Here is a 22078-nt window from a genome sequence, read left to right as displayed (position 1 = left end):
GTACGGCCCAGGGTCCCTTACTGGCCTGCCTTCCTCTGGGTGCCAATTTGTGCTGCAATGCAGCCTCAAATGGTCTTTAATTAATTAATTAATTAACGCATTTATTGTGATAACAGATTTTATTAAGTGCATCTTTCTGCCCTTCCCAAGCATTCTGGGAGCTCCTGGCTGTAACCTTCTCCCTGCTCCTCCTGTGGCACTTCACATTTAGCCATCATAGTTCATTCCTAAGTGAAAGCTGAAACTATAGAAATAAGGGAAGATGCTGGCTACTACCGTGTTTCCCCGAAAATAAGACCTAGCGGGACAATTAGCTCTAATGCGTCTTTTGGAGGAGACATTAATATAAGACCCCATCTTATTTTACTATAATATAAGGCTGGGTATAACATGACATGACATGACATAACATAACATAACATAACATAACATAACATAACATAACATAACATAACATAACATAACATATAGCATAATATTATCCTTAGTATCCTGGAAATAGTATCCTGGAAATACTATCCTTCTCTGCTTCTCAGACTATAATATAATATTGGGTCTTATATTAATGTTTGCTCCAAAAGATAATTAGAGCTGATTGTCCGGCTAGGTCTTATTTTCAGGGGAACATGGTATAGTGTGAGAGGCAGCTGCCCTTCCTTTTAGCCTTGTAAAATTTATCTCTTTTTCTTTCAAGTCATTGTATAAGCAATTTACAGTAGCATGAGGCGAGTAGGCTCATTTAATCTAATCATTCTGCTAGAGAATCCCTAAGATCTCTGAAAATGATAACCACACATGAATTTATACATTGACAATCAGTTCCAAAAGCATAGCTAAAATAGCATCTCACTGAATAAAAACTATTAGGCTTATTTTATTCATTTAAGACAAATATAACCCATTCCATTCTTTTGCTACTTCATCTCTCCCAAAGGACAAGTTCAATTAATTCATTTATTCTTCCTATTTGACTGCTCCTCTCCCAAATTGGAATCAGTGGGTTTTATTGCAAATGGCCTTTGATTCCATAATTGCCATCTGCCCTATTTTACCCATTTAAAAATAGTATGGGATTCATTAACCATGCCTTGCAAATGGATGTTCAATCCAGAGTCAGGAATATAAAGGAGCTTCTATATTTACATTATTGGTCTTGATATTTCCCTATTAAAGAATTATCCTATTATTTCATGAATTTTAGTGCCTCACTCTAAACATAATTTCTGAAAATGTTATACCTACAGAAGCATATGTTTTTAAAAGTCATACATGTAGCTAAAGACAGAACAGAATGTCAAGACTAGATGCAACTGAAAAGCATCAAAATCATTATAAATGAGATTTTTATGTAGATAATTCCTTTATATATTAAAAATCACTCTAATATGTTTAAAGCGCTTCAATCTTTTGTGATTTCTTGGGACTATTTACTTGGAAATACTATCCTTCTCTGCTTCTCAGACTATAAAGCTAGCCTAGGCTGGGAAGGAGAGTGGATACTTTGATGACTACCTGGTAATTTAAATACAGTATCTCCCTCACTACCTGGCTTCCTGTAGGCGCCATTAATACTGAAATCAATGGGATCATGGCCCAGGGAAAGATAGTAGGGTTTAGGAAAAGAATATGTCAGTGAAAGGGATTAGTATATAATAAAATATGGTCACTCCTTACCTCTTCAACCAGTTGCAGCATACGACGGGTGCTTTCCAGTGACTAAGATAAAAAAAACAACAACACATAAATATGATGAATGCAGGATCCAGAGGTCTTAGAAAATCAGAACAACTTTCTTCCTTTGGGAAACACAAACGGTTGCTGTCACATTTTCTTTTATGTTTGTAACTAAAACACAAATGGCCTTCACATTTTCAATCTCTTTCCTTTCAGGCTTTTTACATAATAAGATGTCCTAAAGCAATTACATTGAAGCTGATCTTCATAAAATCAAAACCGTATGAAGATGATCTTGGTATCAAAGACAAAGTAATCTGGAAAGATAATTCTGCATATGCAGGGTGCATGAAAAACTATCTCAAATACTCAGAGGACTAACTGGGCCTTCCTGGAACAGGAATATTGAATTTTAAGCACAAACAAAATTTTTCATGAATTGAGACGACTCTAACAGCAAGTTTCTTATGAAGCCTCTACAAACACAATTGGAATCTCTTATCAGTACAAAGTAAGCTGTTGCCTTAGGGTGAAAAAAATCAAGCATATTTGAAATAATTAGCCTATAGGAGACAGCTATAATAATTATCTTCATCCTTAGATAAGAAAAAAATGAGATGGAAAGTCTGAACTCAGTGCTGGTCCCTCAGGCACAGTGTTGTCAGTTCCTTTGAAACCACTAGACTCTAACAGCCACTGTGATTTCTCAAAGCTGCATTTTTAAGTGATGAATTTATTTTGGACAAACTTCTGCAGAAACATGAAGAATGTTAACCTTCCTGGAAGAGCTGTGAATAGGCTGCTTTTGGAAATGGAATGGTCGTAAGCAGTGGTATCCTAGTAAATGTTTAACATTTGGCTCCCTGGAAAAAATTATATGAATATATATATATATATATATATATATATATATATATATATACACATACATATATATTATAAATATAAATATATTACAAATATAAAATAAATATACATATACATATTTAAGCTCATTATTTTAATGATATAAAGGATGAATAGCACAAAATTTATAAATAATAATAAAATACACAATACTCTCTAGTGTAAATTCCTTATAACCGATTGATTCTCACAGAAAGCTTTTGTTGATTGCTGCTGACCTCTTTGCCTATAGCTAAGTATGCGTAGAATAAGTGCAGTTCTGGCATGAATGCTGGTTAACATTTTCATTTACATTAATAAGTAAGAGGGAACTGAAACAAGAAGACATATGTTGGAACTTTTCAATGATGCAAGTGACTTCTTGGCTAAAGAGAATCATGGTTTTCAAATACTGGAAGACTTGTCTCAATTTTTTTGGTTATCACAGTGAAATAGCTGCAGATATGCACACTTTCAAATATAACCTGCATTATTAATACTTTCTCCCCTTTCTTAAGTCTAGACAATCAACAAAGCAAGAAGTGTAGCCCTGATTTGTGGTGTTTGCAGACTCCCACAGTATAAATAACTCTTCCCTTGTCTTGATTTCTAAGTACATCATGACGTCACTGACAGTGAACTTGGGAAGATTCGTAGTAACAAGTCATTACATGGCATCCCCACACTACAAACCCAATACATTTCAAGAACTTTGAGAGCATAGATACGTAGTAGTAAAATAATTAGGAAGTGGTGAGTTCTGAGTACTTAGTATACTTGTGATTTTAATACAATCTATTTAATTGTCCGTTTACATAATTCAGTTTTAATACCAGCTTGTAAGATTCTGGAAAATGTAACAATCAGCTCGCAAAATTGAGCCAGCTCCAGCACACCACTGGCTGTAAGACACCCAAAGACATTGCTTTTCTTAGAGGATCTTCAGTTCTCCAGATTTCTAGAAATTGGGAGTTTGGGCTAAGACATTAATTTGTATGTAGGTTTTATAATTAACACATTTCCGTGTGCAGAGGCTTTTGGTATATAGGAAATCACAGTCGTACTTCACCCCCAACCCCGCCGCCCCTCTGACCCACCCTCTTTCTAATTGACACATGAGAAGAAGTCCTTTCTCCCCCGGAACCTGAATAAGACAAATTACCCAGCTCCCTATCATTTTCTCCCTTCTCATGTTTCCATCCCTCACCTCATCAGCCAGCTGGTCAGCCCGTCGCTGCATCTCCTCCAGCTCATTGCGCATGTCAGCGTCTTCGGCCATGGTAGTGATGGGGGGGTGGCTGGGTGCCCGGGTTGGGGGGTCAGTGATGGGTTCAGCCACAGAACCTGGTAAGAAGCAGATTTGAACATGTGAGAGCTTATATGTGTATGTGTAGGCGTGTGCAAATAAGAGAAGACATAAATGGCCCACACATAATCTCCATGATTCAGTCATCTTCTGGGCTGGAAGCCCCACTCATACAGGGGTCAACAGAATTATGCTGTGTCTTCAACAGATACCATAATGCATACTTGCCAACTTCACCATGAAGATAGATGCCTGTCTGCCTATGAAGTATTTTTTAAAGACACAAACCACCCAAGAATTAGATATAATGGGATGGAGGGGTGTGATTCTGGGTTAGTACACTTTTAATCTCGCATTTATTTATTTATATTTTAGTTTTATTGTTAACAGCTTTACTGAGGTATAATTGAAAACAGTAAATCCCACATATTTGAAGTGTATAATTTAAGAAGTTTTGGTATACGTACACACCCAGGAAGCCACAACCACAATTAAGAAAATGATATATGGTGACGGAAGGAGAACTGACTCTGGGTGGTGAACACACAATGGGATTTATAGATGATGTAATACAGAATTGTACACCTGAAATCTATGTAATTTTACTAACAGTTGTCACCCCAATAAATTTAAAAAATAAATTTAAAAAAAAAAAAAAGAAAATGAACATATCCATCACCCCCAAGTTTCTTAATGTCCTCTGTAATCCTATGTACCCACCCGTCCATGTCACCTTACCCTGAGCTGAGACAACTGCTTATCTGCTTTCTATAACTAAAAATTAGTTTGCATTTCCTAAAATTAAATATAAATGGAATGATACAGTATGTACTATTTTTGCCTCACTTCTTTTACTTAGGATAATTCTTTTGACATTCATTCATTTTGTAGCACGTATTAATAGCTCCTTCCTTTTTATTGTTGAGTAGTATTACATTGTATTTAGAGGCATTTGGAAGCAAAAGGCAGAAAATCTTTAGTTGTTTTTAATTACTATCAGAGGTTGACAAGACAGCTTATGTGGGTATGTGCAACTATTTCTCCAAAGGGGGGGGGGGCCCCTTGGCCCTGAAATGTGACCATCTTATTTTTTTGGCTACTCTTGAAATGGTACAAATTATAAGTAGCCAGACTGAGTTATCTCCAGAGCCAACCAGACCCTCTCCTTCCATTCCTTCTTCCTTTCTTTCTCCTGTCCTTCCTTTCTTCTCAAATATTTATTGAATACTATAATATGCCAGGACAGTGTTAGGCACTAAAAATATAGTGATATATGAGGCAGGCAAATTCATTGCTGTCACAGAACTACAGTCTAATTGGGAAGATGGGAGTGAAATGAGGAAATTAGATTATTCAGCGTGAAGCTAATTATATTTGGTGACATACGAGTACCATGGGTGCCATGGGTCATAGGAGGCCTCCCTGAGGAAGTCACATCCCTGGAATGACAATCAGAGGGAAGGGGGTAAAAGGCTTGAGGAAGGGTTAAAGAAGATAAGTATTTGATATAACGAAAACTTCTTTGGGAGTAGCACAATTGTAGAAGGTGGGCTCTTGTCTTGTGTCTGAGATAGCCAACCATGCACCAGAAATTATCCTCCCTCTTCCATGGTAGAGCACAGTCTCTGGGAAATGAATGCTCAGTCGGGAATTAAATTTCCAGTTCCCATTGCAAAGAGGTGGTTCTATGTGGCTAGAGATGGTTCATGAGTTGTGGTCAAAATAATGTGTGTACCTGCCAGACTAAGGCAATTCAGAAGCAGACATTTCTTCCACGTCCTCTCTTTCCTGCTCTGCCAGCCAAAACAGGGCCCTCGAGGAAGGCCAGGCCATGAGAGAATAGGAACTTGGGCCTTTTGAATCCTTGCCTGGAGGAAACTTTATAGCTGATGAGAAAGACCTGAACCTTCATATGAGAACAATACACTTTTATTGTTCTACACTACTGAAATGTGAGAGATTTGTTTGATTTTGTTATAGCAGCTGGTGTTACACTGACTAATGAAGGCCTAACGAAACTTAAAATGGAATCGAAACATTGCATAGAAGCATGATTTCCTAACTGAAAAACACATTTGTGTCTGTCCTTCCATTAAAAACTGAAGCTGGTAGAGAAATTAGATTTAGGGCTTTGGGGGCAATACCATGTTTCTATTATTATTACATTATTATTATCATTATTATTATTATTGCTATTATGATTTGTATGAGAAACTCTTTTTACAAGAATAAAATGAAAACTCTGCATCAAAAAAACAAACAAACAAAAAACACAAACAAACAACCATCAGGAACATACTCATTGGGAGGCAAAGGAACCAAAGTTCACAGAGGCAGATGCTCAATGTGGGCCTGGGGAGAGGCCTCTATGCCCCTGTCTCCCAGACCCACTGCTACATTGCTTTCTTGACAGCTAAGGTTGAATTCCTCTGGGACTTTAATTTAGTATATATTATTAGAATCTTCCACATTTACCTCTCTTGTGAAGTAACTCAGACAATTCAGAGTTCCCAGGTAGGAGGAATCCTTAAGTAAAATCTCTTTGGAGATGATAGATTTCTAGTTCTTTTGTACCCAGTGATTCTTGCGCATCATGTATGAATCATAGGAAAAAAGAAGGAGAAAAGCTTCGGGGCTGCGTGCTACTAGTGGCATTAAAACACAAGGTAGTACACTATGGTAGGTTAATTTTATGGGCAGTCATTTAAAATATTGACTGGGCATCATACCATGAGCCTGCTAATTTTCTCACACCTATTCTGGCCACCAATATGTGTACTTATGATGTGATGCAGAGCTTTTTAAATGCCTTGTGCTTTGCTAAAATACAGGCTTTCCTTTTAGAAATTAAGAGATCTGGAAAACAGCAATTGGAAGGAATTTATACCAAATCACTCCTGAACCCTTAGATGAGCAGAAACAAATTTCCAATGTCCCCCTGAGTGACTGGGATCTACCTTCTAGAATAAAATGGTGATCAAGGGGAACGTTGAGTCAATTGTGGGCCATATCTTAGTGGAGTGGATAAGGACTTGGATGTCAGAAAGACCTGGATGGGCTATTGGCTCTGGCACTCAGTTCCTGGATGTCTCTGGGGAAGTTTATCAACGTCTCTGAACTTCAGTTTTCTCAATAGGGTAAATAATACCAGTCTCATAGGCTTGCTGAGAGGAATATATTATAGGAAGTCCTGATCAAACTTGCTTGTAAGGATGTGGGGGGATTAATATTCAGAAAGCCCTGCTCATTCTGGATAAGCCTGTATTGTACCCTTTGCTAAGAGTAGAGCAAATCCAGTATTTGTTCATTAACTTTCCTTTACTAACGGCTGGGCAGGAGGCAGGATGCTGCTGTGCTGAGCACCTGGGGAAGCCTGAAACCAGGGAAACAGCAGAGCGCCGGAGTCTCCAGTCTCTAAGCAGCACCTCTCCTGGGATTACCATGTGGAGACCTGTTTTCCATCTTCATACTTTGCTGCTGGGTTCCTTAGGGGGAACTTCTTCCTTCAGTCTGAGCAAGAGCCTGATCTTTCCTTTCAATAGGTCAGTTTATTAGAAGGCAAAAGTCTGTGTACTTTCAGATCTGTAATACTGCTGTACTTCCCCACTCCTCCAGGTCTATTTGCTGATCCATGCGTTCTCTCTCTCTCTCTCTCCTTTCACTTTCATGTGTTTCCTTGGCAATCTCTCAAAGTCGCTATTCTCAGCACCTGGTGAACAGCGATAGGGCCCCATGGCTTCAAGCTGACAGCAGCCTATAAGGATCTGGCTGATGGGCAGTTGGTGTGATGACAGAGAAGCCACGTGGTGGATGCCCTTGTGTTCACCACTTTCACACCCCTCTTCCCCCAAGGGGCTCCCACACCTTTGTCCTGCTCTAAAGTGTGGGGGTATGTCTGTGATTTGGGAGGAAGGCTGCTGATGAGACTGACAGATGCACAGCATTTCTAAGCTGTAAAAACAACGTTCCCTCACCTAGTGAGGATGGAGGGGGAATAGACATGGAGCGCACCTGTAGGTCCTCTGTTAGGATGGTTAATGCCAGTGATTTCTAAATTATCCCATAAACTCCAAACCCAAGCATATTAACATTTGAGGAGATAGCATCTGAGAGGCATAATAATGTTGATTAATGGTAATTTCAGTAGCTGAAAGGATGTTAATAGTGAACTGGCATTTATTATCTATGGAACACTTCACTCATGTTAGCACATTAAACCTCCATCCTGTGTATTGCCTGAGCTGGTAGTGTGGCCTCAGCCAGCAAAGCCTGCTTAGTAAGTGAGGAAATAAGAAGCAGAGCCACTCAAAACTATTCCCTGGGGCTCTGATGTAAGACAATCTCCCGGGCCACTAAGGCCCAACAGCATTCTATTAATTATCTCAAATCACCAGTATTTAGCTAAGGGTCTGGCCCCTAGTAGGTGTTCAATTTATGTTAATTGATTTATTGAATGAATGACTGAAAGAACAGTTCTGACACCCGCAGGTGGCATTTAATGTTCCCAAATCAGCAATTTTCCAGATATGGTCTACAGCAGTGCTTCTAAAACGTCAACAGGTCTCAGAATCGCCAGAAACCTTATTAAAACAGACTGCTGGCTTCCACTCTCAGAGATTCTGAGTCAGTCGCTCCGAGATGGGGTACCAGGTTCTGCATCTCTAACAAGCCCCCAGGCAATGCTGATGCTGTTGGTCCACAGACTGCACTTGTCGGAGCTCCTGTCTATAGGACACTCTCTCGTGGAATGTTAATAAATGTCACCAGGTGGGGAGACAGGAAGGTTCTGTAGTCATACAGAGTGAGGAAACAGTGGGCTCAACCAGAGACTTCAGGGAATTGTGGCCAAATCCAGCTCACTGTCTGTTTTTATATTGGCCATGATCAAAAGATGGTTGTTACATTTTTAAATGGTCAAAAAGATTCAAAGAAGAATGCTTTGTTCATGTGAAAAATTATATGAGATCAAGTTTCAGGGTCCATAAATAACATTTTATCGGAGCATACCTATGCCTCTTGGTTCCACTATCGTCGATGGCTTATTTCAGGCTGCAATGGTAGAGCTGAGTGGTTGCAAGAGACCCGTTGGCCCTCAAAGCTGAAAATATTTACTCTCTGGAAAACATTTGCTGATCCCTGGGCTAAATAAAATTAAACAAAAAATCCTTTAAGCATTCCTTATCAGACTTTCATATCCACAAAGCATTGCACATTTCCTGTAGACAGGCACAGTGTGTGGTGTTTTTTGTTCTGTCTGTATTTGTCTGTAGAATTCCCTTTTCATGGAGCTTCCCATAATGGGGTTCATATTTCCTAGACCATATTTTAAAACAAGAGAGGATGCATGGAGTAAAATACAAAAATGAATTTACCTTTGATTGACTATCCTTACAGGTTTTTAGGACTACAAATCAGATTTAATCCATGGGATTAATCGTGAAGTTCTGGGGTGCCTGCCAAGCCCTCACAAAGATTCCTAATTTCCATGACCACCTGCAGACCAAGGTTCCCAGCCCCAGCAGCACCATGTCAGAGATAGAAACACCTGAGGGTCTGTCGCTTTCAAGGTATGTAGTACAAAGTGAGCTGGCTGCAGTTATTCTACGATGTCAGGCATAATTTGTAAAGCTTTTCATTCTCTAATGCTGCATCCAAGTCTACTTGAGCCTCACACTAGACACAGGGCAGATGGATTCCAGAGATAGCCCTCTCTCCCTCATTAAGGGGTTTATTTATTTACATGCGTTCGGCTGAGACTGCTTTCTTGATGTAGTGTCTGAACTCAAATATGAGGTTAGGACCCAGGAAGAAGAGATGAGAGTGGTAATAAGGGGTGTGTATTTTTGATATATCAGGTGGACAGAGACATAGATGGCTACTATGCTGGGGACATTGGCCATTATTCCAGGTGTCACAGGGCAGGAACATCTTGGGAAGGTGTAATTCTCTCCATGTTTCATCTTTTAGTTAATAAAAAAAACCCCAACGAACCTATTACTATATATGAGCATATGAACATCTATCGGCTGAATTATCACAGAGTGCTGAAACCTACATCTTGATGTCTCCCCACATTGCTAATCATTTAAACAAAGCTTCTGCAGGGTAGATCTCCCCTCCTGTAGACCCTGCCTGCTTTCTGGTGGAATTCAACAAAAGTTTATTAAAGACTCAACAAAATTCAACAGAAGCTTATTAAAGACTCACAATATTCAACAAAGCCCCAAGAAGAACAAAGGGACTTTATAAACCATGTAGGACAATTCTCCTTAATTATTAATAAAAATAACACCAACACTTATTGAGGGCTTACTCTGCAGGGCACTCTTAAGTGCTTTTCACATAATAACTTACATAAACGTTAAATTATATATAGTGTGCATACTATTACCATCCCCATGTTGTAGATTAGAAAACAAGCTTAGAAGTAACTCTCCATTCACACACATATGAATTTCAGATCAGGAATTTGGCTTATTTTCAAAGAATATTTCTTATCAAACATGCATTGATATTTTATCTTTTAATTTTTTTATTATTATTGAGGAATTTTGGGGGAACAGTGTGTTTTTCCAGGATGTCAAGTAGTTGTTTTTTATCAATCTAGTTGTGGGGGTGCGCAGCGCAGCTCCAAGTCAAGTTGTTGTTTCTCAATCTAATTGTGGAGGGCACAGCTCACTGGCCCATGTGGGACTCGAACCGGTGACATTGCTGTTATGAGCACCACGCTCTAACCACGGAGCCAACTGGCCGTCCACCTGTGGCTCAGTTCCAAGCTCAAGCCGTTGTTTTCAATCTAGTTGTGGAGGGTGCAGTTCACTGGCCCATGTGGGAATCGAACCGGCAACCTCACTGTTAACAGCTTGCTCTCTAACCAACTGAGCCATCCGGCTGCCCCTTGTCTTTTAATTTAAGACTGGAAATACTTTATTCTTAGCTTCATTTATATATTGGAAAATAATACAGAGTGTAGGCACACCTCAGTATTTCCCAGCTTTTGATATTATTTATCATTTCCACCTATGTTTTTAATCTCCAGCCCTTTTTCTTCCTTGTCTTTAGTCTTATTTCCCTTTTCTCCCTCAGATGTGTTATTGTGTTGTTCTTTTTATATCTTCTTGAAATGATGAAAGATTAATTTGTTTTACCTTTTTCTTGTTTTTGGTACAATATATTTATTGCTATAAATTGTCCTCTGTATTATAGTGGCCCTATCCTATAGGTTTTGGAATATAATATGGCTTTTGTTATTTACTTCTAAATAGTTTTAAATTTTATTTTTAATTTCTTCCGTAATTGAAGAGTTATTTGAATGTATGATTTAAAATTTATATAATATGGTTTATTATTTTTTTTATTTTTTGTAATTTCTAATTTTGTTTTCATTATGGCCAGTGAAGGTGGCCCACATGATTTTTTGTGTTTGAAATTTGGTGAGATTTCCTTTGTACCTAACACATGGTTAATTTCTGAGAATGTTTAATTTGCATTTGAAGAGAAAGTCTATTCTATCTTTGACTCTATCTAGCTCCTTACCTACATCAAATCAAGCTGAAAAGGAGGATTTGTTATTTAAACTCCGTGAAATCCTTAGGCAACTTGATCTATTGGTTTCTGTGTATTCATGTCTCCCATAGTAATTGTAGCTCTACCAATTTCTTCTTATATTTCAGCCCATTTTTCCTTTTTACATTTTGCAGCTGCATTCTCATATATATAGGCCCATGATTGCTACTTTCTCATGGTGGATTGTAGCTTTTATCAATATTAAAGATTAGCATTGTACTCTTGTATCCCATTTCACTGTTATTATGTTGCACAACTTTGGTCAAACTCGAGGGACAGAGATTTAGGTCTTAGACATATCCCTTTCATCTTCGTAAAACAAACCAAAAAAACAAAAAACAAACAAACAAAAAGAAAAAACAGTAAACCAGTATTACGCACCTAAGCTGTGGGAGCTCTCATTTGGTTTATGACTCAGAATCCAACAGTGAGGCAGTCACCTGCTTTCCTTGTGTTTTTGTCCTTACCTTCTAGAAGGAGTCAGCAATTGGATGTGTATGGAGGCAGTACTTTATTAACACTGGATGAAATTTCTCCTTGAAGTTAATGGAACTGTAAGACCCAAAATGCCTACTCTAAGGAATAGCGAAGCACAGTGACAGCTGCTGAAACAAGTCCCTAAGATTCCTCAAGTGAGTTGGGGGCATTTTCTATTCTGAATAATAAGAAGTCACTCTAGGTTTGAAACAGCCTTTCTTGAGTAAGAAAAATCAGCTGAATTTATTTCAACGTTCTATACCAAAATATTATGCACAATAATAGTCATTTGTTGAGCACTTTCTATGTGATAATTGGAATCAAACCAGGAACTTTATATAAAACTGGGGGGGGGTTTATATAGGAACCCCAAACCTTTGCTACTGCAAATGTTGTCCCCAGCCCAGCAGGATCAGCCTCACCTGGGAACTTGCTAGAAACACGGAATCTTAGTCTCCATCCCACACTTCCTGGGCCAGACCACCTACTGCACATGATCACCAAGCATCAGAAGTTAGAGATTTGCTGCTCTAAACCACATTATCTCCATAATAAGCATGAAAAGAATGAAGTACAAGTTGACTTGATAACCAACCAAGATCAGAGAGGGGGTTGATGGAAGAGGCTGAGTGTCCCACCTCGGGGAGCCTGACTCTGTGCCTGTATGTCCGCTGCTGCCCCACATGCCATTATTTTACTTTGCCCATTCGACAGGACCTGTAGACTCCAGCAGCCTTTGCCTTCCCAGCGGACTGAAAGCTCCATGGTGTCATGATTTCCAAACGTCTCTCAACAGTGTCCTGCACTCGGAAGGTGGACACACTGGTTGATTTTCATGAGATGAAGTCTTTCATTCAGAAAACAAAGGGAAGATGCTTATCAGAAAAGGCACACTGGAGACTTTCCATCTTCCCTAAATAACAGTCTGTGAAGGTTAAGACTTGCTCTTTAAGATACTTTGAGCTCAAAAGGGAGAAAACATTGAGGATTTTGAGTATTGGAAACCACAGATTGTCCTAATAAATTCTTCTCCCTCTGAAAATGGTGATAGCTAAAGTGCATGTCTTAATGTTCAACGAAGGCCCAGAGCAAAGAATAATTTTAGCAGATAACAGGCAGCAAGGTTTTGTTTACACTTCTATTATTCAAAATGGCTGTTTCTTAAATCTTGTGTCAATGGTTGTGTAAATTCTTTAAAGTGAAGACTAAACTTGGTTCCCTGTTCTTTCATTTTGAACATTTTTGTGCATGAAATTCAACCTTCTCCTCTTTTTATAGTGGACACTACTGGTTTTAATAAATTTCTTAGTTGAGTCAAAAGATTGTCTTTGAAACATGAAAAATAAATAGCTCATGAATGAACTGATTTGCCATCTTACATCCATTTTACGCCTATTATCTGGTTCATGGATAAGTCACAGGTGCTCGTAACTTGGCTTCTCAGTAGCGCGGCCTGAGGTTTCCTTGCATCTAATCCTTTCTAGTTGCCTGTTAAAATGCAGATTCCCAGTCACATCACCTATGGAAAGAGATCTAGGAAGGTGGGGCTAGAATTTGCGTTTTCAACAACCACCATAAGTTCTTCTTATGCCCCCAGAATGGGAGGTTTCATGCACAGCAGCATGTAGAGCTGAAGGGCTTTGCAAATGTCCAATGGGAAACTGATAAGGCTACAATAAAACCACCTAGAAATTTGAGTACATGGTTCTGTAGCATTTAGAAAGCCATCTTGATCTGAGGTTGCCTCCTTCTTGTCTCCCTACCGTATTCTTCTCAATATTTGATGGTATAGAATTTAGCTAATGAAACATCTCAAGTGACAGATATTTCAACCAGCTCATAGAATTGTCATCATCTCCCTGCATGTTGCTGAGGGGATGCACTGACTACCATTAGGGCCCAATTCCTTTCAAACTTGGCTTATTTATTTTCCAAACCACCTCACCCACCTCATTTCTTAATGGGACTCTATGTCTGTACACCTGGATATATAAACAGATACAGTCCTGATATGGTTTCTTTTGAGAAGGGAAACCTGACTTCACCAATGAGCCTCTTCCCTGGGCTATTCTGGGATTAATGACAGCATGGCTGACAGGCAGCTTGGCTTGGTTTTTGTTTTTTAGGGACCTGGGTCTGGGTGGCCTGGCATTTCAATGCAGCCAGCTTTGGCATCTTGTAATTGCAACAGGGCAGCCAGCCACAACCAACACTGATTATGCATAAATTCCCCCTTTTCAAATTGCCAATGTTTCCTTTGTCTGTTTTGCAAGTGCCCAAATGGGTGTTTAGCACTGAGGTTTGTATTATGCAACAGTTCCTGATTGTTTACTTGGAGCTGAAGCAAGAAGGACTCACTGACCAGGAGAGAGGGGAGGGCAGAACTGAAACTCATCTCATTTACACTGATCATAGTCAAAGCAAACCACAGTAATTGGTTCATCCATTTAACCAATATTTACTGAGTGCTACTGTTAGTGCAGCTACATCTGGCTCACAGCTGGAGTGGAATGGCTTTCTCTAAAGAATGGCTGTAGGAGCTCGGGCTAGGAGCCTTTTGCTCTCAGATTTCCTCCTCCATCTTGTCTAGGACACAGCTGACAAAAATGTCTGCAAGGTATGAACCAAAAATGGCATTCTATGGAAAGTAACTTCACAGGGTGATCTGATCATAAATTCCTTACTGGGCAGGTCATGGTGGGTAATTACACCCCAGGCATATATAATAACTTCTTTAGTAGAAGGTTTATCTTTGCCTTAAGCAAGCCCTGTCCATTGTTTCTGTGCATCTAGGTTAACACACTTAGAAATGCCCCCTTTTAGACCCCTCAACAGAGCACATAATCTTGTTATTATAGCTGTTTTGTAATCCCATCCCCACATTGCTTCCCCCTACCTCCATGTAATCTTTCTTACATTCCCTCCTTATTTTCAAATGCATAAAAAAAACTGCAAACTTTGATTCTGAGAAGCATTTATCTCAGTCTGTTGAGATCTTGCTTCTAGGTATAGACTCTGGTTCAAATAAACTCTTAGAAAAATTCTCAACAGGTTTGGACGTTCGTTACATTGACAAAGGTACTTGGCTTGGTTCCTGGGAGAAGGGTGATATCCATATAGGACTAACACTTGGCCACATGAAAAATAAGTCTTATTATGCCCTAAATAAAATGATTCCACTCAGGACTCCATGAACAGAAAGAATCCTAGACCAGGCAGAAAGACCCTCATTTTCATTGAAACAAACTCTTTGTGCCAATGTGACCAGGTTAATGGTGAGAAGGAAGACCCTGTATATTCTGGCTCACTGATAGTCTTGCCTTCACTAGTGGATGTTGTTGATGCTCTGCTCAGCCCCCGGGATCTCCCTCACTGTTCTGTATGGTGGTCCCCCAGTTTCTGCACATTCCACTCCTGACTCATGCCCATGACGCTCTTCGTAAGACCACCTTAAGAGCTGTTTCATCCGATTCACTGAAAGCTGCACATATACCTGGATCTCCCAGGGCAGATCCATAGCTAGCAACTGAATGGCACAGGAGTATGGATGCCCAGCTTTTTTTGCTTTAAGGCGAGGCACACTGTGAGGTATAATGGACATTCCAAAATTTCGCTTGGGGTCATGCCAAAGCTAGGGCCTCACCTGTGAGCCTCTTATGCAAGGTGCTTTCAACAGTGTCTGAAAGAACAGAACGCTGGGACATGGCATTGGTAGAACAGGTTGTCCAACTAGGATTGTGCCCTCTTTGTCATAAATGTTTGCATGGAGGTCAGAATTCATCCTGAGGCTTGTTTTCCTCGTAACATAATACCTAGTTTAAAAGTCACGGGAGAAGAGACCTGCAAACATCACCTACTCTAACTGTTGTCTGCAGATATCTACTAAGTACTTACTGAGAATACCAAATTGGCAGAGGGCAATTTACAACAGACTGCAAGGAACAAAACCATCAGTACTCGGGAGAAGTTGTAAGAAAACAGAGTTTGGGTCACTAAAGAACCTTGAAGAGATCTGTCCAAAGTCTGGGTTGGAAACTTTGAATGAAGTGAATTCCAGTTCTTGGAAATACACAAGGAAAGACTAGTGGCCTCTGGTGGTCAAGATTCAGTGAAGAGAAGGGGTCACTGGATCCGATGATGTGTAATTTCCTTTCCAAGGTTGAGGTCGCTGGCCTATGAAGGAAAGTGTACTTAAGGTATTGGTGCTACAAGCCTAATCCCCCAGTAAATCCCCAGGGGAAATGGGATTTGCTGAGTAGCTGGGGCAAATCCTTTAACATGACTCCTCAGTGTCCCCTTCTTCCCTAGGTAGTCACAGAGATGAGAATTTTGATGGACCCAACTCTACCTCCTTGTCCCTTTTGGCTTGCCAGGCAGGAAGCCACACCATCTGCTTCTCCGTATCAAAGGATCCACTGTGGTTGAAACGAGGAAGACATTCCCTAAGTGGACAAACTCTCAGGAAGATGACTCACTTGCAAAGTCAGCTTCACAGAGGTGACAAAACCAAACATGCCAACCTAACAGTCATTTCGTAGATTAATCTGACAATCTCGTAACAAACAACACAGGTATTCACCCTGGACTTCATAATTTTCACCTTTGATTGAGACAATATTTCTTTTCTTTTTTTTTTCTTTGCCTAAAATAACAATTCTGCTATGTCTTTTCTTGAAGCAGCCGGGACCTACAAACACAATTTCACTCTAAACAAACTCATATGCACCGACCTACTAAGCAGCTAAGCTAAGAAACTCATGGAAAATTATTTGCTCTAAAAATGAACTCACTGCAGGGTTTCTTTAAATAGCAAAGCTCCTTACTTAAATTGTAGCATTTTATAGATCATTAAATACTTGACAAAGAGAATGGGAACAAAAATCTAAAAAGTCTGGCCGAAGTGTCAGGAGTCCCAGCTGATGGCAGAAGAACTCCAATTGATGTTAAAGTGTCTCTGAAATGATGTGAAAGTCGATGGGAACAAAAGACTGATTTATAAAATTAGATTTACCCAAATCTCTAGTAGCTTAAGGTAAGTAACTAGTGTGACTGTAACTACCCCATTATAAATCTGGCTTCTGAAGTCACTCAGTTTCACATTCACTATCGAGGAGTGGATTTAAAAAGCACTTTGGTTTAGACCTAGTTCACAGAGGGCATGGGGAATTTTACAAACCACACTGCAAGCATGTACTGAGGACATCAGAAGGAAGGAAGCTTTCTGTGGCCAAATGATAAGATGCTGGATAAATCTCCACTCGATGTGAGCTTCCTGTGTTCACTTCCATCATTGAATGTGTGTTTGATTATGAGTAGTTTCAAGGTACAATTTCAAAAGTTAAAAACATTACTCTCATAAAAATATAGAGTGAATACATGTCAAAGATTTATTAAACATATTAATAACAGAACCAACAAGATGATAAAGCTGGTTCAAATAAAATTCATATATAATAATGTTAGAATGAGATTGCTAAATTAGATACAAAGCTAGTTAACATCTTGTGGGAAAAAAAAAAAAAAAGTTACCCTGTAACTTTTATAGTTATATTTTCTACTAGACAGAAATTATTTATCATATAAAAATCTCCAAGTTAACAAATATGTAATGTCAGAGTCTGGAGCCTGATCAAAAGTTAATAGTTGAAAAACAAAAGAATTAAATAGTCATTGGATGGGTCCATTAGACATGCATTCATCCTTTTGTCTTATTTCCAAATTTTGGATAATTTGTCTTAATAACAGAAACAGGTGAGTTTCTCCTTGGGCACTACATCATGAAATTTGGTAGCAGTGGGGTGACTGGTTTGTTCCGTTGGTTAGAGCGGGGTGCTCTTAACAACAAGGTTGCCGGTTTGATCCCCACCTGGTCCACTGTGAGCTGCGCCCTTCACAACTACATTGAAACAACTACTTGACTTGGAGCTGATGGGTCCTGGAAAAACACACTTAAATAAATAAAAAAGTTAAAAAGAAAAGAAATTTGGTAGCAGCCGCCAGGTAAATTTGTGCTTTTGGATATTCATGCTTCTCCTAGGGCACTTAGTGAAGAAGAGCTAAAATAAATAAATAAAATAAATAAATAAAATCTTTTGCCCATGGTTCTCAAAACTAGTGGTGGGGAAAGGGGTAAGGGGCAAAATTAAATCTCTTGGGGAGCTTTAAAAAAACCCAGAAGCACAATCAACACCCCAGTTCAAATAAATGAGAATCTCTGAGAATGGGTCACAGACAGTGGTCTATTTTAAAGCTCTCCCGGTGCTGCCATGAACATATTTATACACAAACTTTACTTACTGCTTGAATTATTTCCTTACAATAGATTTTTGAGAGGAGATTTACAGATCAAAGAAAATAAGTGTTTTAAAGACATCTGTGACATATTACCAAATGCTCTCTACTTAAAGACATCTGAGACATATTGCCAAATGCTTAAGGCTTATCACTATACACTTTTTAACTGATGATTTTCTCAATTTTATTTCTAAAATATTTACATATTCTAAAAATAGTTAAAAATTCATTTTTAGTCTTTCTCAATGGTCGTTTTTAATTTAACTTTTCAATCCAGCTAAAATTTATTTTAGTGTGTATTTGGAAAGAGTTAAAGCTCTAATTTGATGTTTTTCCAAACAGCCCCTTTTCTCAATATCATGTATGGAATAATTTATATTTTCTCCATAGTTCATTATACAAAGAAGTTTGCAATATAATATGTAGGTTAGTTAAGTGTATTTTGTAATAGTGGAGAGACTCACAGAAGCATATGAAAAAGACTGAAACTCTGAGCAAACTATTTTCGTGTATTCTTGTCTCAATTTTAACTATTACTAAGTCTTAGAGCTCTCTAGTTCTGGTGTTAACTCTCACTTCCTTGTAAGAACTCTTAGGTGTTGAAAAACAACTCAAAGCTCATCTTCTCTAAGATGGCGTTAATCTGTCTGCAAGCAGCTTGCAACTTTGCCAATAACAGGCCTGCCTAAATCCATCTGTTCTACTTTATTCTCTCTCTGTAATATCGGATACACCCTCGCATTATCTATGAAGAAAAGGTTTTTCTACGTAATGTCCCAGACTGACTTATTGCCAATTCTGAATTTAGTGGAATCAATTTTTATTTTTTATATATACAGTGGTACCTTGCTTTTCTAACGTAATCCATTCCGGAAGACCGTTCGACTTCTGAAACGTTTGAAAACAGCCGACAGCTAGGCCTCAGGATCTTACACTCAGCGGAAGCCGTGTGACATGTTCGACTTCCGAGGCGTGTTCGAAAACCGAAGCATTTACTTCCGGGTTTATGGTGTTCATAAACCGCAATGTTCGTCAATGGAGACGTTCGAAAACCAAGGTACCAGTGTGTGTGTGTGTGTGTATAATATTATTTCTATAATAATATAGTCTCATTGTTCTGTGCTTAATAGCCCTATTTAAAATCATTAAATGAAGCCTGAAGTTATCTAAGCCACGTTACACAAAGGAAAAGGAGGATGGAATTTTTAATCATGCTCAAGAAAACAAACATTTTCAATGAACAGAGGACACAAGTCTTCTCCTATCTCATAAAATACCTCTATTAAATCACAGGAAAGGTAGACTTGCCTACGGTGGGGACAGAGCCAGGAGTACAGTTTCCAGGCTCTCAGCCTCACGTGGAAAGGTGCTAGCTCAGGTAGTAAATGGCCATCAACTGTGATTGCATGGCCATCAGCTGTGGCTAGTTGGCCGTCAGCTGTAACCAGTGAGCCATTGGCCACTAATATAACTGCTGTGGCTACGCTAGCAGAAAATGGGGGCTAGCAAGAAGATGGTGGCTGAGCCTGCAAGCGGCGCAGTGAGGGTTGCGAACAGTGTGGCTCCTGCTTCCTGTGTCTCCAACCCAGCCTCCAGTGAGAATATAGTGGTATGACTCCCCTACCTATGGCTCCGTGGGTGTTCCTTGTTGGCCTCACCATGTCCTGCGTTCTTATGTGGGGAGCGGTAGCTGAGACCCCGCAGGCCGCCCTGCACGACACCTACTAAGTTATTTTCAATGAGTTTTTGTCATTAGCACTATTACGTTTTATTAACTGTTGAGTCTGAGAAACCTTTATTGTGCATCTCCTATTGCCAGGCATTATACAGACCACTAGTGATTTTGTGTTACAAAAAGAAATAGCTGACTTCAGTGAATTTCCACCCACAGCCCTGAGAAGGCAGAGGAAGGTGTGTGTGTGTGTGTGTGTGTGTTTTACTGTTCCAGAAACTGGGGGGAGCTTACCCTGACCCATTTACCATCTCCCACCCAACCTCTGTCTTAATTAAGGAGTTAATGGCTCATTTGAAAGATACGTGCACGATGGTGGACAAGAAGTAAGGATGTTGTCTGTGTTCAGGGGAGAAGACATCACTTGACGGCCCTTTAAGCGATCAAATTTTGAAGTGCTTTCCAACACCAAACAGGCCATGTGAGACCATCCCTACTTCTGGAAATCTGGCAGATTGGTGGTCTCTGTCATTGGACTCACCCCAGGCCCATTTGGATTTTGTAATCCGGAAAACTCGAATGTGCAAACTTTCAGATCTTTCTCTTACCAAAGTCAAGGCTGCGGGCTGCCCTGACACCTTCTAGGGAAGCGATGCCTCGATGTCATTTCAGGTGCCCTTAGCGAGCAAACGCTTGTGCTGAGGAGTCCCATCGTGTCTCAGCAAGCTTTCGCTTTAAATGAAGAAATAGCAGAAGCCTCAGACCCCTTGCTGTGGCTGAGAGGCAGGAGGAAGCTGAGGGAACTTTTCCAAGATCAGTGAGGCACAGAGCAGGCTGTCTCTCTTTTGGGAGAAGTTCCTGAGGCTCTGGGACAGCCCAATGCTTAAAAAAAGGTTCCAGACTCCAGGCAGGCCTGACTAGCTCGCACCTTGCATTGGGGATATGATTATTTTCCTTGGAGGATTCTGAATGCTGCTTTCTCCACCCACGGCAAGTCCCCAGGCTTCCTATACTGCTTCTCCTCTTGCCACCAAAGTGTTTACAAAGCCAGTAGGTCAAGATGAGGCCAATTGCTCAAAGTAAGCCTGGCTTTGTAGGAACTTCAAAGCAGGACCCTCCTCCTTTGGGATTCCACAAATTCTCTGCAGAGACACTTCTCTCCTGGCAGTGAGAGTGAAGGTAAAAGGAGGTGTCTCCCAGGAGCCAGCGCTGAGCCAAGAATCTATGTGCAGGAGTTTATTGGGGGGAATGCTCCCAGGGGAGAACAGGAAGGATGTGGAGGAAGTAGGTCAAAAAGGGGAGGAAGCCAAGGAAGCCAAGCTCACCCTGTAGAGAGCTCTGGAAATGCACCTTAGAATGGACCTCAGAATGCACCTCAAGGCCAGGGAGCTGGGCTTCTGGACTCCCTCCCACACCAGTCAGTTATTGGTGAAAGCCACTGACTGGGGAAGGGGCACAAAAGCTCCCGGGTATTTCTGGCTCTCTGTACGGGCGAGGCTATCCTCTATGGGGTTACACACAGGCAACTGTATGGGTACAGTCATAGGCTGCCTTTAGCAGCCAAACCTGCAGAAGCTGCAGAGTGGGCTGGTAAAAGGAACCCAAGGGGACCTCATGGGGGACCCAGAGTGCCAGCTACAGGAACTCTCTGGGGATAGATTTTCTGGTGCTCTGGGCTGAGCATACCCCAGAACTAGAGAGGAGCCATCTTGCCAGAGGCAGGTGGTAAGCCATCTGTAGGCTCTGTGGGAACATGAGGGCACATCCTGTTTAGGGAATGCTGCCAGTTAGCGGGGTGGAAAGCCTGGCCAGGTCACCCTGAAACCTGCTTGGCCAGGCCCTTGTGGGTGTCAAGACCTTTTCTCCAGTCCCAAGGTATGTCTGTGACATGTAAATCACAGACGGTTTTGTCATAAACCATATGCAGCTGCCAGACAACTTGTGCTGGTACCCAATATACCTTGTACCCAATATACCTTTAGAGTTACTATTGAATGACACCACAACGGGGAATTGTCTTGCATATACAAATCACATTTTCAACCCTCATTACTCTGAGAAGTTCAACAATACTCCTTAGTCTTGCTAAATGTCCAGGACCCTTTGCTGCTCAGTCATTCATTTACAGGCCCTGATAATACTGGAATGAAAACTGAGGCTTAGTGTCTGCGAAACCCCGGTTAGATCCTTGTACATGAAACTCA

At 40.2% G+C, this 22078-nt stretch overlaps 1 protein-coding gene across 3 annotated transcripts in view; it reads right to left on the bottom strand.

Moving 5' to 3' along the window:
• Positions 1 to 22078, bottom strand: part of SNAP25 (synaptosome associated protein 25) — an 80633-nt gene that overhangs the window by 25467 nt on the left and 33088 nt on the right. For 2 of the 3 annotated variants that reach the window (XM_019734894.2, XM_019734892.2), the window contains exons 2-3: positions 3767 to 3903; positions 1675 to 1716 (exon numbers count right to left, since the gene is read on the bottom strand). In XM_019734894.2, the coding sequence (XP_019590453.1) occupies positions 1675 to 1716; positions 3767 to 3838 (114 nt within the window). In that variant the 5' untranslated portion in view covers positions 3839 to 3903. Of the gene's footprint in view, positions 1 to 1674; positions 1717 to 3766; positions 3904 to 8872; positions 9007 to 22078 lie in introns of all 3 variants that reach the window. The other variant, XM_019734893.2, reaches the window with a different exon arrangement.

This window comes from Rhinolophus sinicus, linkage group LG13, assembly GCF_036562045.2.
Source record: "Rhinolophus sinicus isolate RSC01 linkage group LG13, ASM3656204v1, whole genome shotgun sequence".
Lineage (NCBI taxonomy): Eukaryota > Metazoa > Chordata > Mammalia > Chiroptera > Rhinolophidae > Rhinolophus > Rhinolophus sinicus.
Note: the sequence above shows the minus strand (reverse complement) of the source record. Positions and strands in the feature narration are given on the sequence as shown.